Raw genomic sequence first — 14,563 nt, forward strand, 5'->3', positions numbered from 1 at the left:
ATGACACAACGTTCCAGACCCCACAGAGAAAGGTAATTCATTAGTGATCTTTTTGCTACAGAAGAGCCAAACTCAAGGAGAGAAAATTCAATTTAGCCTGAGTAGTCTGAAAACATTTCCTCCAAGCTCTGCCTTAAGGCTTCAGAGCTGCAATAAGTGAAGGTGCTTTCTTTAGATATCTCCAAAATAAATTATCATTTCTTTTGAGATTAAATTGAGCACTGATATTTTTAGCAGATCTGGAGGCAATGAAAAAATAAGAAGTCTATCAAGCCTGAATGAGAAACTGTGAAAAGGCCCACTGTAATTTTGTTATTATGCTTTGATGAGAAGCAAAATGAGTAAATAAATGAATATAAACTACGAATGAAGAAAAAGGAGCCGCTGGATGTTCAGAGTGTACAGAAAGACATTCAGAGAGGCTCTGGCACAAAACTTTACGGCAAAATAAAGGCTCAGTCTGAGATTCCATTCATCGGAATTTTGTTTGATGTTACAAAACTTACAATAGAAAACAGTAAGAGGGAGAAGAACTCTACACAATCATTTTTGATTTTCTTTACAAAGCAATCTCATTCAGCGATTAGTTTATATGCTGAGTTTTCTTTTTAAGTGTTGTAACTTAAGGGAATTGGCTTCTCCGTCCTGGCATTGCTAAAAGGAGCCAGAAGCTCCAGCATTATCAGCATTCTTAAGTCTAAATGTCCTTGTTCCTTGTAAAATGCCAAATCACCATAATCCCAAATTCAGCTTCTCACACTCATCAGGACTTTGAGTGTACTTTGGTTTAACACCGCACTGCAGATGTCTGGGGGTTCTGATGTTGCATTTGGGAGGGAGCTGCAGCTCTGTGGCACTGAAGCTGGAGCCTAGTTAGGGCCCAACATTCCAGAGTCTTTGACAGCATTCAGTCTTTAGGAGACGCTATAGAGGGGTGTCAAAAATAATCTGTAATAATCTTGTTGACGTGTACAAAACAAAGAAAGATGTAAGACTATTTATTATTAACAAATGGCTAGAGAGTTTGACCCCAAACTTTATGTACCGTAACCACCAAGTGTTTCTTTTAACTATTTCCCTAAAAATGTCAAATCCTGTTACATTATCGCCTCAGAATTGTATGACAGAAGCAGAGTAACTCAGAGAACATCAGCAAAGGTTGAGGAGAGCATCTTTTACGTCCCTCCGGTAACTTAAACGAAAACTAAACCCAGACAGTGGCTGGGATAGGCTCCAGCAGCTTTAGGATTAAGATTTGGCCGGTTTAGAAGATGGATGGATTTAAACATCTGAGGTTAAAGTTAAACAAACAGCCATTTATTCGGGTGACACAACATAAAAGCCAGAATGAGGCTGAAATGATGAATAAACTTAAGTGCTAAGGCTTTAGAGCAAGAAAACTTTTGCTGAAATGCAGTCTCCAAAACATGACACCTACCATAAATGTAAACAAAGACTACAAGGTTAAATAAAAAAAAAGGTCAAAGCCATAATAAAACTAATGAGAAGGAAACCAAATGCTTTCACAATCTAAAGCCAGGCAGACAACAGGAGCAGGCTAAAGAACAGATTCCTTTTAGAAAGCAGCCGCCACTAGAGCAGAGGTTCATGGGAGCTTTTAAGCTTCCCTTCCAGTCAGGCCATTGGTGGGAAGTGGCAGCCTCAATCAGCTCTGCAGGGGGGGCAGAGTCAGCAGCTGTGGAGGAGCTGGACCTCTGCAGGAGATAAAACGCAAGAACATGCAGGGAACACCAGCGGTCGCAATAGACTACAACCTTCCATTATTTGTGGGAAGAAGAACATTTGTTGGCAACAGTACTCTGAGGTATTTTTCGGTGACAGTACTCTGAAATATTTTTTGATAACAGTACTCTGAGGTATTTTTTGGTGACAGTACTCTGAAATATGTTTTGATATTAGTACTCTGAGGTATTTTTTGATGACAGTACGTACTCTGAGACATTCTTTAGTGACAGTACTTTGAGGTATTTTTTGGTGACAGTACTCTCTGATATTTTTTGGTGACAGTACTCTGATATTTTTTGGTGACAGTACTCTCTGATATTCTCCGCTGATTTCCACTATGTTTGAATCCTTTATTTAGGTATCCTCCAGGGCAGGGGTTGGGAACCCATGGCTTGTGACCCATATGTGGCTCTTTTGATGCCCACATCTTGCTCGCAGACAAATCTTTAACTATAAAAAAATAAAAAAAGTTTCATTAGACCAGTCCTTGGGCACGATGCAATGCCAGTTTGTAACGCCCTGAAGCTTGCAAATCGCAGTCCCAGCAGATGGGCGCTCCCTTCTTTGAGAAGGAGCCGCGTGTGAGAAAGGAAAAGGGGAGGCAACAAGGTGAAGCAGCGCACTGATTAGGACACGGTGCCCGTCACATACCACACACACATACCACAGACTGCAGCGTGAGTATTGCTGTACTGACAATAGCCGCGGTTACATGTGCAAAGCATCTTGATCGGATCAATGGTCGGAATAAAATTCAATCGCGTACATGGGGCCAGAAAAACCTTTACCGATTAGAACAAACGTTCACATGGGTCTCATTTTCAGTCGGAATAAATCATTTGGGCATGCGCAGTAGTGTTGAAAATACCGGAAGCGGTAAGCAAACAACCACACAGTAGATAACTGGCAGCTCGGTAATATACAAGATGATCTTCTAAACATGCTTTTATTATTGTTATGGTTATTATGAAGCACCTGTTCGCTCATCATTTTATTTTTAATCCGTGTGGTCAGTACTTTTTCTGTGGAAGAACGGAGCTGGAAGAAGACAGGGTTAGGAGTGGGCTAACACGCGCTAACATTAGCCTTGTTTAAAAATCACAAAATCCATTACTCCCCAATGACAGGCTGAGAGACAGAACTGAGGGCCAACCAGCATCTCTGCTTGATGCATTCAATGAACTCTGGAACTTAGAACGGGACCCAAGAGCCACCCAGTCCCTACAATAACAATGTTATTAAAAATAATCCACAGATTTATTGTACTTTAAAGGTGTTGAAATGACAAAAAATGCACAAATTCCCCTGTATTTTTAGTTTTAAACATATTGTATGGCTCTCATGAGATTACATCTAAAAATATGTGGTGTTCATAGCTCTCTCTGCCAAAAATGTTCCCGACGCCTGCTCTATGGGGGATTGATGGTGTTTTACCAAACCATGCCAAGATGCTTTTTAGAGTAAAATGTGACCCTTTTAAAGTCCAGAAGACTTGGTCACGCCTGTGTTTACATTCATCACAACACTGAACTTTAAGGAAAACATCCTTTTAGGCTTTAACTCTAACCGGTGGTTTTATGTATAACATGCTCTCCAGAGCGGTGAAGAAAGCCACCTCAGAGACGTTTCTCACTCTGCTACGCTTCCAAACGCCTCCAAAAGCAGCAAGAAAGACTCATTTGGATCATCACGTCATTGGGATTTCATTAAGAAATCCTTTTAACCAGTGAGCTCTTCATTGCATAAAAGTCCAGTCTGTATGTGTGTGTCTGTCTACTGAGAAAAATGTCTTCAAATATCTAAAGGAAGATGTCGGTTTTAATGAGATACTCTTATAGGGCCGGTAGAGCAGGCTTTGGTTAACATCCTCTGAATTTACTGGAACTCAGTTCTGAATCTCTGAATGTGTTTCCCACACCGAGTGTGGGTGTGACACTGTGTCACCTCTGGGTGTCATTCCAGGTGATACAGCCAAGAAGAGCTGCCTTTACAGCCGCCCTGTGGAGCCACAGCCTGTTTTTAACAAGGACGAGGAGGCACGTTCACTCACTAACACACACCCAGCTCCCTCCAGCTCTGGCACACTGCAGCAATAAACATGTACTGCAGTGGATCTGTAGTAATTCATCTTCATTGTCCAAGACATCAAACCTGAAGAACGACAGCAACAGTCGCAGCTGCATTAAATGTCCTCGCAGCCAAGGAGACCGGCAACAAACATTTTAATTCTCTTCTTTCTCTCTCACACAATTTCACCCTTTGAAGACACAGCCCAGCCTCTCAACAATGGAGTACTTCTTCTCTGAGGGGAGAAGGGCTTCAAATCTCTGCGGCTCTGTTGGAGTGGAGAAGAGAAAATGGAGGAACAGGAGGGAACCTATGGACACAAGCTGTCTTTCACAGAATACCAGGATTCCTATCACATGCCTGCATCAGCAGCCTGGTCTCCTTCAGTCCAACATGACTGATGAGGAGGGCTGAAACAGTTCAACTCGTCCCCTCTTTTTCCTAATTCACATGTTTTTTGAATGATAGGAAATGAATGGTTTCTCGTTAAAGACACCACCGACATGCACGCGCATCCACATACACAAACGCACGCACGCACACACACACACACACACACACACACACACACACACACACACACACACACATGCGCCTTTTATCCACGTTCATCCTGGAGCACAGCTTTTATCATCAACCAATAACTGTCAGCTGTAAAATTGCTTAATTAAAGCATGAATTTTTAATAAACCCTAAGGCGCTGTGGGGAGGGACCTGAAAAAGGCCCCTCACTGACGATTCGCTTCCAGGATGGAGCGGCAGCTCCTCACACTAACCTCACATGCAACTCTCATTATTTGGTGGAGAAATGCTGAGCAGATAAAAAGCAGAAGCTTCACATGCTTCAAGGACAAAGCCATGAACTCCTAAATGTTGTGTTTCCCTTTTCTCTGCTGGATCAGTGCCACCCTCCCAGCGGCCATCAGATTTAAATCACATCATTCATATGTTGGAAACAAAGAAAAATGTACAGCAAACTCACTACACACTCCTCTGAGCATCCACTCACATGTGCCATTCATAATTACACCCCATCTTTGCATGACGGTGGCTGGGATAGGCTCCAGCAGCTTTAGGATTAAGATTAGGTGTAGAAGATGGATGGATTTAAACATCTGATAGACGTCTGTCATAAATAACACAGCAACACCACGTTTTTTTCAGGTCCAACACTTTAAAATTCCTCTCACTGAAGCTGATGTGTCCTGTCATTGTGTAGTACTTGTTTAAATATTGATCATACGTGACAAAAATTGGATGTTTAGCATGGTTGTCAGAGGGAGTTAGTTCATCCTCTCAAAGAAGGTCCTAATGCGAATCGTGTCCTCCTTGCCGTATGGTAAAAGGTCATACTAGAGCATCAGTATACAAGATGATTATTGATGTCAATAGCATAGCAGCATCAAATGGGGAGAGTAGTATCTGAACAGAATGTCTGTGTTCCAAAATGTTCACTTTATTCATATAATTTACTGTAAATGTCAACCTATGTATCATCTGCCCCTGACCTGAGGTCACGGGGCAATATTCTCTCTCAGGGGAGAATGTGAGCTTCTGCTCATAGGCCATTTCCTGCAGGGACTTGTCTGAACCGCCCCAACTCTGACCACCTCAGCTGAAGATAAAGAGCACCATGTGAGGGACTGGGCTTTTCCAAGCAAATGGCTCCTAACAGATGCCTAATGTCTATTCCGTATAATGAGGAACAAGACTGAACTAGTAAATTACATAAAACTGTAATGCTTATCAGGAAAAGTCCAGGATCTCTTGAGTCCTTCAACTCAAATACTGAACCCTTGACTTGGCTCTTCTCTCCAACTGTCCACTGAACAAAGGCAGGTTGAGGACGAACGAGTGCAAAGGAAAAAAAACCATGTGAGAAAGCCGAAGCAGCCTGAAGGAACACCATGCAGATGAAGAACACTGGAAGATGGAGTGAACCCTTCTAAAGGGTGTTAAAGGTGTTAGTGTCCCTAAGGGACTGGAATAAAAAAACAAATAATCCTACCTGTGAAGAACTCTACGTTAACACTCTGTAATAACATTTAAGCTGTTGTTCATTTATGCAGGATTTGCTCTGAAATAAATGCTGTAATCAAAATCAGAATTAGTTTATCGCCACAGGAGTGGAAGGCTTCACATAGGAATTAGCTGCAGTCCATGGTGCAAACATTAAATCACAATAATTATACACTGTGAACACGATTATTAAGCAAGTTATATTTTGAGGATGCATTTTCTTATTATACATCTCCTGTTTTCGTGGTCAATCCACAATGTAAACAAACCCTCAGTCCTGAACATTTCAGTTGGAAAGAAAGTCTTGATTTTCTAAAGAGAATGTGTGCACCATATTGGGCAACCATTCGTGTCCAGATAAAGATGCAAGTAATTGAAAAACAAAGATTTTCCCATCTAACTTGTTTATTTTCACCTGTTGAGGTGAGAATAAGAAACAAACAGACATTCCTGTGTACTGTAAAGGTAAAAGGTAACTTTTACCTTTACAGTACACCTTTACAGTACACAGGAATGTCTGTAAAAGGTAACTTTTACCTTTAGGGCCTTTCAGAAGGGCCTAAAAGTTCTCAATGGGGAAAAGGGAGCCAGGTCATCATTCTTCATCACTGTCATTTGAGATTTTTTGACCATTCTTGACATTTGAAATTCTGAGTCTTGTTTGGAGGTGGTCGGGATTCAGACTTTCTTCCCTAGACCATGTCTCTGAGAACTGAACACCTCTCTCTTGACGCTCCAGGCATGTTGCAGTCACGTCTTCTTTTCTCGACATGTTTCCTTTGACCATGTTGACTGTTTGCGACAAAATGTCTGATGGTTCTGCATTCATGCCTAAATAGCTTAGATATTTCACTCTTGATATTTCAAGAGTTCTGCATTCGTGGGAAAAGACCAATTTTGACTTTTTGACATCAGATATTTTTTAAGCCCGTTTTTACTGAGTTGATTAATCTGCTTAAATATTATACACACCTTTGACATTTTTCCTTTTTTTGGATCTTGTTCCCCGTCTCTAACATTCCACTCTCTCTCTCTTCTTTTCTCCATTTGGCCCCAAAAGAAATGTATTCAAACATAATTAAAAAAAAATATTTTGCACCAATCCAAAAGGGGTTTATACAAATATACACCTCACGTGTCGGAAGATTCATAATCTCCTTTTGTAACGGTAACATCTGTTCAACCCTAGAGGTCTTCATCTCTGATCTGTTTGCTCAGCTGCTGGACAGGAAAAGTTAACAAAAAAAAAATACACATCAGCTCATTAAATCCAATGAGTATTTGAGTTTTTACAGCTTGGAATTTGGAAATTATAAATAAAATGATGTTATTGTGATAACTGTTCACCGTGTAGAAGCTCTAAAATCAACCAAACAAGGATGAGTGTACAGATAAAAAGAAATCAAGTATGATAGAGCTAAAGAGAAGGATCAACATGAAAAAGAATGCAGTAAATTTTTTTTCCCACCCCCACAGGTGAACTGGCCCCCACATGAAGACTTTTCACTCGTTTGTGCTAAGAGCGCCACACCTCGCCTTCCACACACCCACTCACACACACCTAACTTGTCTTCGTCAGTAGGTCTCCCACTCCCAGACAGAAGGAGCTGGTCGCCTTGGTATCCAAGTCTCTTTCTGTTCCAACATTTCACTGTATGTTCGTGGGCTTCATGCAACCTGTTTGTGTGAGCGCAGGCGTGTGAGGACCCATGCATTACTGTGTGAAGAGGCACTGATGTGTTGGCTTTGCGGTTGGATCCTCAGCAGCCATTATGGAGGCGGACTGGAAGGTCCCTGCTTTAGTACCTGTGCTCCAGCTATGCAGAGGCCTGTGGGGGGGGGAAACACTGAACTTTCATCTGCTGCAGCCAGCTGCTGGCAGATGAAGGAAAAGGTTCAAACCTTTTTTTCTTTTCTTTTTGCTTCTGCAGACAATCCAATTATAAAGTCTCTTTCTACTGGCCTAGATCAAAACCATTGAGCAAATGTGTGCTCACAACCCCTTTTTGATGGAGGCAGTAATTTTAAAGACAGCATACAAAACCAGGTGGAAGGTTGTGATTGGTTGTTTGTTAAAAATGTTTCCTGGGAAGCAAATAGAACACATGGATCTGTATGATTTACAGGGTGTCCCATGTCTTCCAAACACCTGTTTCTCTGCTTGTAAGCCAGTGTAAGGTTTAAACAGAGGCAGTTCAAACCCACAGTCAGTCCTATCAATCCCAAAAATATGCTTGTGTTCAAAAGGAGAGAGAAGTAAAAAGGATTTTAAATGATAGATTAGCTTTTTGAGAATGCAAAATGAATGCTGGTGTATATGAATGTTATAAACAGGGATCCCCATAATAAAATTTATGAAGTAAAAGGTTTTATGAGGCAACACTCATTGTGATAACATCCAAATCTTTTCCCGGTTGGCAGGAAGTGAAAAAAGGTCTTTCAGTAGACACAAAAAATCCGGCTGTACTCTGTTCTGTGTCTCACCTGTAGGTAAGGAGACTGTATGCCTTCCTGCAGTAACTACATAGTTTTGTTGCTTTTCTGAATTGTTGTTGGATTTACTATCACATCTTTTTGTCCTATATCAGATATTCTAGTGGTTGTAATCTTGTCTCTCTTCTCTTCCTGCTTCAATGACTGATTTCTATCTTTTCTGCTCTTTTCAAACTGTTTAAGGTGTTGTGAGTGTGTTTTTTTTATGTTTATCCCACTTTTGCACATTTTCGTTTATCTTAAAACAGATGGTATGTGACTTTGTGCTCAGTGGTTACATGGTTCCTAACTCCTGCAATGACTAATTCGTTTCTTTTGTCCTTTAACACAGTGGTCCCCAACCCCCCGGATGCGGACTGGTACTGGTTCATGGGTAACTTGGTACTAGGCCAAAGAGAAAAAAAACAAATTATTTTATTTCTGTTTTTTTGTTTTATTTAGTAAAACTACCAGATTCTCTTCTCTACATCCATCAATGACTCTATCTTGACTCATGTCAAGTCGTTCTCCTCTGTGTAGTGTGTCAAATCCACTTATCACCTTCTTAACCCTCGTGCTATCTTATAGGGTCCAGATGACCCCACCCTTACATTGACGTGTTATCCCTACCATGAGAAAGGTGGATAAAGGTGGAAAGATTTCATGTAATCCATGGACACCAGTGAAGATCACAAATCATTGAAGGAAAAAGGTTCAGCGCACTGTCTAGTGGGTCTAGATGACCCCACACTCAATGTTAAAGGGCCTTGGATAGCACAAGGGTTAATAGTGCCAGTTCTGATCGCAACATCAAAACCTCCAAAGTAGCGAAAGTTATAAAAACAAAAGTCTTTGGACAGAAAAGAGTCAGAAGGAAACAGAAGAAGAAAAATGTCAGCATTTACATACAAAACCAGGAAAGTTTAGCAACAGTTGATCCCACACATTAAACCTGCTATGTATGATGTGGAGCAACTGATATTCTAATGTTGCGATGCTGCTAATAAAGTAACAAACACAGTAGCTTCCCTTTTATTATTCCAATTAGAAAATAACAGTTTTTGTGATGACATCAGTATTTTTTTATATTCACCACACCTTGAAAGTAAGAAATGGCGGAAGTTGGCGTCTGGATTTTAGCTTTCCCTTTTACTGGTTCAGGGTAAGGTTCTGGGATAATCTGTATCCGTTTTAATAGCTACAACTCAAAATCAAGTGAACAAAGAAAGTTTAAACCCCCTGCAGTTATTTTAGAGAGGATGTAATAAAACAAAGTTGTTGATTTGTGAATAGTATCACCGAAAAACTTTCCTATCGCAAAGCTACATTAGGCTACAGTTAACAAATTTTAGCACCGGAAAATTGACTAAAATAATAACATAAACTATGAGTAAGGTTTTTTCCCTGAAGAATAATATGACCTGAATTATGTTGTTTTAGTAATAAAATGACACAAATCCGAAATAACTTATATAGATAAGAAACTCTGTTTTATTGAATCTCAATTATTTTACAACATGTTTGCACACTGTGTTTTTAAACTAGAGTTCATGTAGGACCATTTTATTGTAAAAAAATAAAAGGATTTTTCTGGAAACTGGAAGCTAACAAGAAAATCAGACGCAATTTTTAGCCATGTACAGGCCGGTCCGTGAAAATATTTTTCTGACCTTAAGCCGGTTTGTGGCCTAATAAAGTTGGGGAACCACTGGTTTAACAGATATTCCACAGATTTTGTGTTTGTTGTGCTTTTTCCTCTTATCGTATTGTTACAGTTACATGAGTTTTCCTCTCCACTGTCCCCTTGTGGTTGTTCACTACAGATATTCCTCCAAAAACCCTTCCATGGTCACCTCATTACTGTACAATAACAATAATCGGGTCTAGTTGGAAGCATCTGGGCTCAATAGAATTTTAGCAATCATGGTAAATAGAGATTTGTCTGGTGTTTTCTGCTTTTTGTGTAGCGCTCTCCCACAACCTCAGTTATAAGCTGGTGCTTTATAGATAAATTGAAATAAATCTCTTAATGCATTTACTCATAATGCTGCTATTTATTATGTACAACTGCTAAATATGTAAACTACATGCAGCTATTTTGAAACCCCTTCTGTTGCAAAATAGCAGAGCTTAAGCGTTGGCAAGAAATGAACCTCCATGATGAAAACATGCATGTGCTAGAGACAGAAGGTGGGACAACATACGAGACAGACTCTAATCAACAAAGTCTTTGGTTATTGATAGTTCTGAAACCAAATAGGCCTAGCTGTGTATTGCTTGATCTATCCTAATCAAGGCTGCTTTGCCTCACACCATGTCACGCCTTTCCTTTTGTCCGCTTCCTTTATTGTTCTTCGCCGTTCTCTCTGCTCTGTATCTGTTGTTTTTTCTTCATTCATCATTCACAACAATCTCGTGCTGTGCTTTCTCCACTGTAAGGCTCCACTTAACTGCTTGGGTCTCCGACCTATTTCCACACAGAACCCATTTCCTCGTCCCAGCCTCTTTGTCTTCATCCAACCAACTTAATCCGTTCATTCACTCATCCTGCCAAATATTCAAAAGCCATGTGAGCGTATAAAGGGGCTTCATAGTGACTCTTTCACTTGAAGCTGAGATTATCAGCTGGGAGACGATCTGCCTACGTGGGCTGCGACACATCAAGACAGAAAAGCCATAAAGTGTCTTTGTTTCATTGCTCTACGCACCAAAAGAGGGATGTTTAATATGTTTTCCTTCCTTTCTCACCTTAAGGCATGCACAGCCCACACCCTGCTGGTAAACCATAAGCAGGATTGCATAAATGGAATACCTAGTGAAGGGAAGGCCAGGGTGGCATGGGAATATTAGCTGCTTTGGAGACTGGAGGAGGATAACACAGGAGATACAAACCACACCATTTTCTCTGTTCAGTTGGCTTCCCACATCGGGCTCAGTATCAGCCCACTATCCGCCTGGGGTGGGAAAGTCAGCGAGGTGAGGGTGATGGCTCAGATCAAAGGAAGGAAGAAGTGGAAGAGGACACAGATAATAAGACCATGTGTTAAACATTGGACACCAGCAGATGAAGGAGGGAGAAATAGATAATAGAGAGGCAAGAGAGACAAAAGGAAGCCAAGAGATTTTCTAACCATAGACCGTCAAAGGATGTCAGACCACATCCTGTCCACTGAGGGAAACGAAAGGGAGCTGGGATCAAGTAATAGACAATTAAACTTCAAGCTACAAGCCCCTCAACCCATTTTGCTTCTGCCCTTCTCTCCATCCATCTTCTTCTTTTATCTCTATTTGCATTACTCTTCTCCTCTCTCCCTTCCTATCACGAGTATCCCCACAGCTATCCAATATCAGCTCTTGATTCTCCTCTGTTCCCAAAAGCTTCCCTGGGGCCGATCAAGTGTCACTTCCTAGACTACTAAGAGACTGAATCTGCTGCCGACATTACAAGGTCACAGAGCTCAGTTCCATCAGAAGAAACTTTAAACCTCCGTTTGCTTCTTTCTTTCTCTCTTCCAGCTTCCAACAGCCCAACAGTTTTATCGCCTTTCAACCAATTCTGCAGACATTTGTTCATTTCTTACGAATTAAATCCATTTTTTTGACCAAAACCGATGCCCCTTAAAATCAGAAAGGAACATCACAACATTTATATTTAATGTCTTACATGCAAACATCTGTTTTACCTGTTAGAAAGCTTAACTTTGTTGTTGAAATACTGCAGTTTATCCTCCACAAAGTAAGTTCATTTAAAAAGTTAAATCTGTACTCACCACTTTGATCAACCTTTCCACTGTCTTTGATGCTGGGTAAGCAGTTTTCCAGATAAAGCCCGTTGTGATAACAGTTGTCAGCCTGGCTGAGCTGTGGTGGGGGCTCCCAGCACAAACAAGGGGTCTGCATGATGCCACAAGGCCTGTTAGATGTGCTGGAGGCCAGGCAGTCTTCTAACCACTGGCAGAGCATCTGACAGGCTGCCATACTTGGATTGCGTTTGCCAACTACAAGGTACTCAGTTTTGAAATCCCCACTGGTGCGAGGAGTCGGCGTGCCAGCCCGAGGAGGTCCCTTCCTGATCTGCAGAAACTGTTTTCCGGCTTCAAGGAAGGCCACTGGGACAGAGGCATCACACAGACCCACCACTTCATCAAAGCTTTCCATGCCAAGGTAGCTTTGTGTGGTCTCCAGTAAGGAATCATACTGGAATGTGCGCAGTTGTGAGGGCACACAGTCATTAGTAGGCTTGGTCAACTTGATGAAGATGGTGTAGCGCCGTCGATCTGGGTTCTGCAGGGTCCAAGAACAAGGCACAGTGGGAAACACAGATGAAGATAAAAAATACCCAAAGAACCGGTTCTGGACTAAAGTGGAGCAGGAATCAAAATCTAAAGTAGAGGGTACAACCTGACCCCAACTCCTCATTGGAAGAAGAGGAACAAAGTACAAAAGCAGCACTGGAAAAGGCCACCTTGCTTGGCCAGGAAGGAAAAATATGTTTGCCATGACTTAATGTTAAAAAAGAGATGACAGCTCTTTGAATGAGTCAACTTTCTGCTCTCCTCAAGTTCAATAAAAAGAGGGAGACAGAGGATGAGGACAAAGGGAATGGGGGAACGGTGCTTGTCCTGGGATCCAGCAGCAGGCCCACAGCTGTGTGTCAACCTCAAGATGAAAAGGAACCTGTGAAATACAAAAGGACAAGTTGAGAGTTAGATGTTGTGTCTGACCCAACAATAAAACATCAATTTTGTTTACTGACAGACATTTACAGCTACGGTTCTTTGTGCATTAAACTCAGAGCAGCCCGAGTAGCAACTTTTGTTTCATTATGTAAGTTTAAATTGGTCTCCAGCTGAGAAACAAGTGCGCTCTTCCTGTCTGATCAAATATGTCATCAGTCAGAACAGTCATTTTTTTTCCGTTAGAAAGCTACGCTTATGAAGTCGCAAAAATCATGCACAATTCTGTAAGATTTATGTTATAATTGTGCATAAACCACACAAACTACCACAGTTCTCAACTGACCCAAAATTTTAAAAAGCTCAATATTAAAATATATCAGAGATATAATTATATCATATAAAGACAACCAAAACCCTTGACAGACATCTGAATTATGTATATCACGCATGTATAATGAAAGACCAAAATTTCATATGGGGAAAATGTGCAAAATACAGGTAGCGACTGTGAGACACGGCTTTTAGAAGCAGTGCTTCAGGACTGTGGTTACAACAAGCAACTGAATGCTAGCATGGAGGCACACAGTAGTGAGAGACTGAAAAATACCCACTGAAATGATAGAACTTTTCGTCCCTCTGTCTCTGTGACCTTTGTCATATACTATCTACCCTGCTTAGATTTGATACATGCCCCGTTCAGAGCTGTGCGCTGGTGAGAGCTGCCTCTGTGTGCATTGACTACAATCTTTAAAGAGATTTGACCGAGTGTACGCCAAAAAAGGCAAACGTCCCTGAAGTCATGTTAAATGAACAGTTGATAACTTTACATGTTTATATAAGTTACACCAACTGTCACTTTAGCGGTTATGTAATGAAAACAGCAACAACTCAGAGATTATACTACAGGAAAAGTAATGCTCCAATGTTCTTACTATTGTAATGGCCAAGCCAAATGTGGGGTGTGGTGAATCTGTTGTTGAGCAGCAAAGCAATCCGTCATTTTATAAACAGATACCACCTGACCACCAATAGAGATCATAACACATTCCGCCACATTTGCTTTTTCCAATATTTTCATAGTGAGGAATTAATAAATATTATGTAGATAAATAAAATGAATAACTATAATAAAAAAAATAGTAAATGGCTTTACCACAAGCCACAATCAGTGGGCTTACTAGGACTTTGTTTTACCTTTCAAATGTATGTATACAGTACGTTAAATTGGTCTGCTACATTGAGATGATTACATTTTTTCTCCTTTGCAAGCTGATTAAGCCTGTTTACAATCAGCTGATGTCTTTGGTTTATCCGATTTATGAAATACCATTTAGTCAGAATAATTTGATGTCATTCATTTATTAAGAGAAGTTAATCACGTGCAGATTTTTCCCCTAAAAGCCGATATTTCATGTTTCCACTTTTATAAGATATATTTTGTTTTACATCTGTACATTTTATGTGCACATATCTGATTACTCCATTATATGAATTTTGTGGACTCATAAAAAGCACATTAAATGGCTCATTCTTTGTTATACTTAGTGAAGAGAGGAGTTTACATGACACCAACACCTTTG

The 14,563-nt window shown here is 40.7% G+C and overlaps 1 protein-coding gene across 15 annotated transcripts in view; it reads right to left on the minus strand.

Annotated features, from left to right (window-relative positions):
• The window catches only part of adgrb1a (adhesion G protein-coupled receptor B1a), a 186,660-nt gene that overhangs the window by 123,032 nt on the left and 49,065 nt on the right, over positions 1 to 14,563 (minus strand). For all 15 annotated transcript variants that reach the window (XM_078933302.1, XM_023963830.2, XM_078933301.1 and 12 more), the window contains exon 2: positions 12,075 to 12,981. In XM_078933302.1, coding sequence (XP_078789428.1) covers positions 12,075 to 12,804 — 730 coding nt within the window. In that variant the 5' untranslated portion in view covers positions 12,805 to 12,981. The remainder of the gene's footprint in view (positions 1 to 12,074; positions 12,982 to 14,563) is intronic.

Source organism: Oryzias latipes, chromosome 16 (genome assembly GCF_053564925.1).
Source record: "Oryzias latipes strain Hd-rR chromosome 16, Olatipes_Hd-rR_3.1".
Classification (NCBI taxonomy): domain Eukaryota; kingdom Metazoa; phylum Chordata; class Actinopteri; order Beloniformes; family Adrianichthyidae; genus Oryzias; species Oryzias latipes.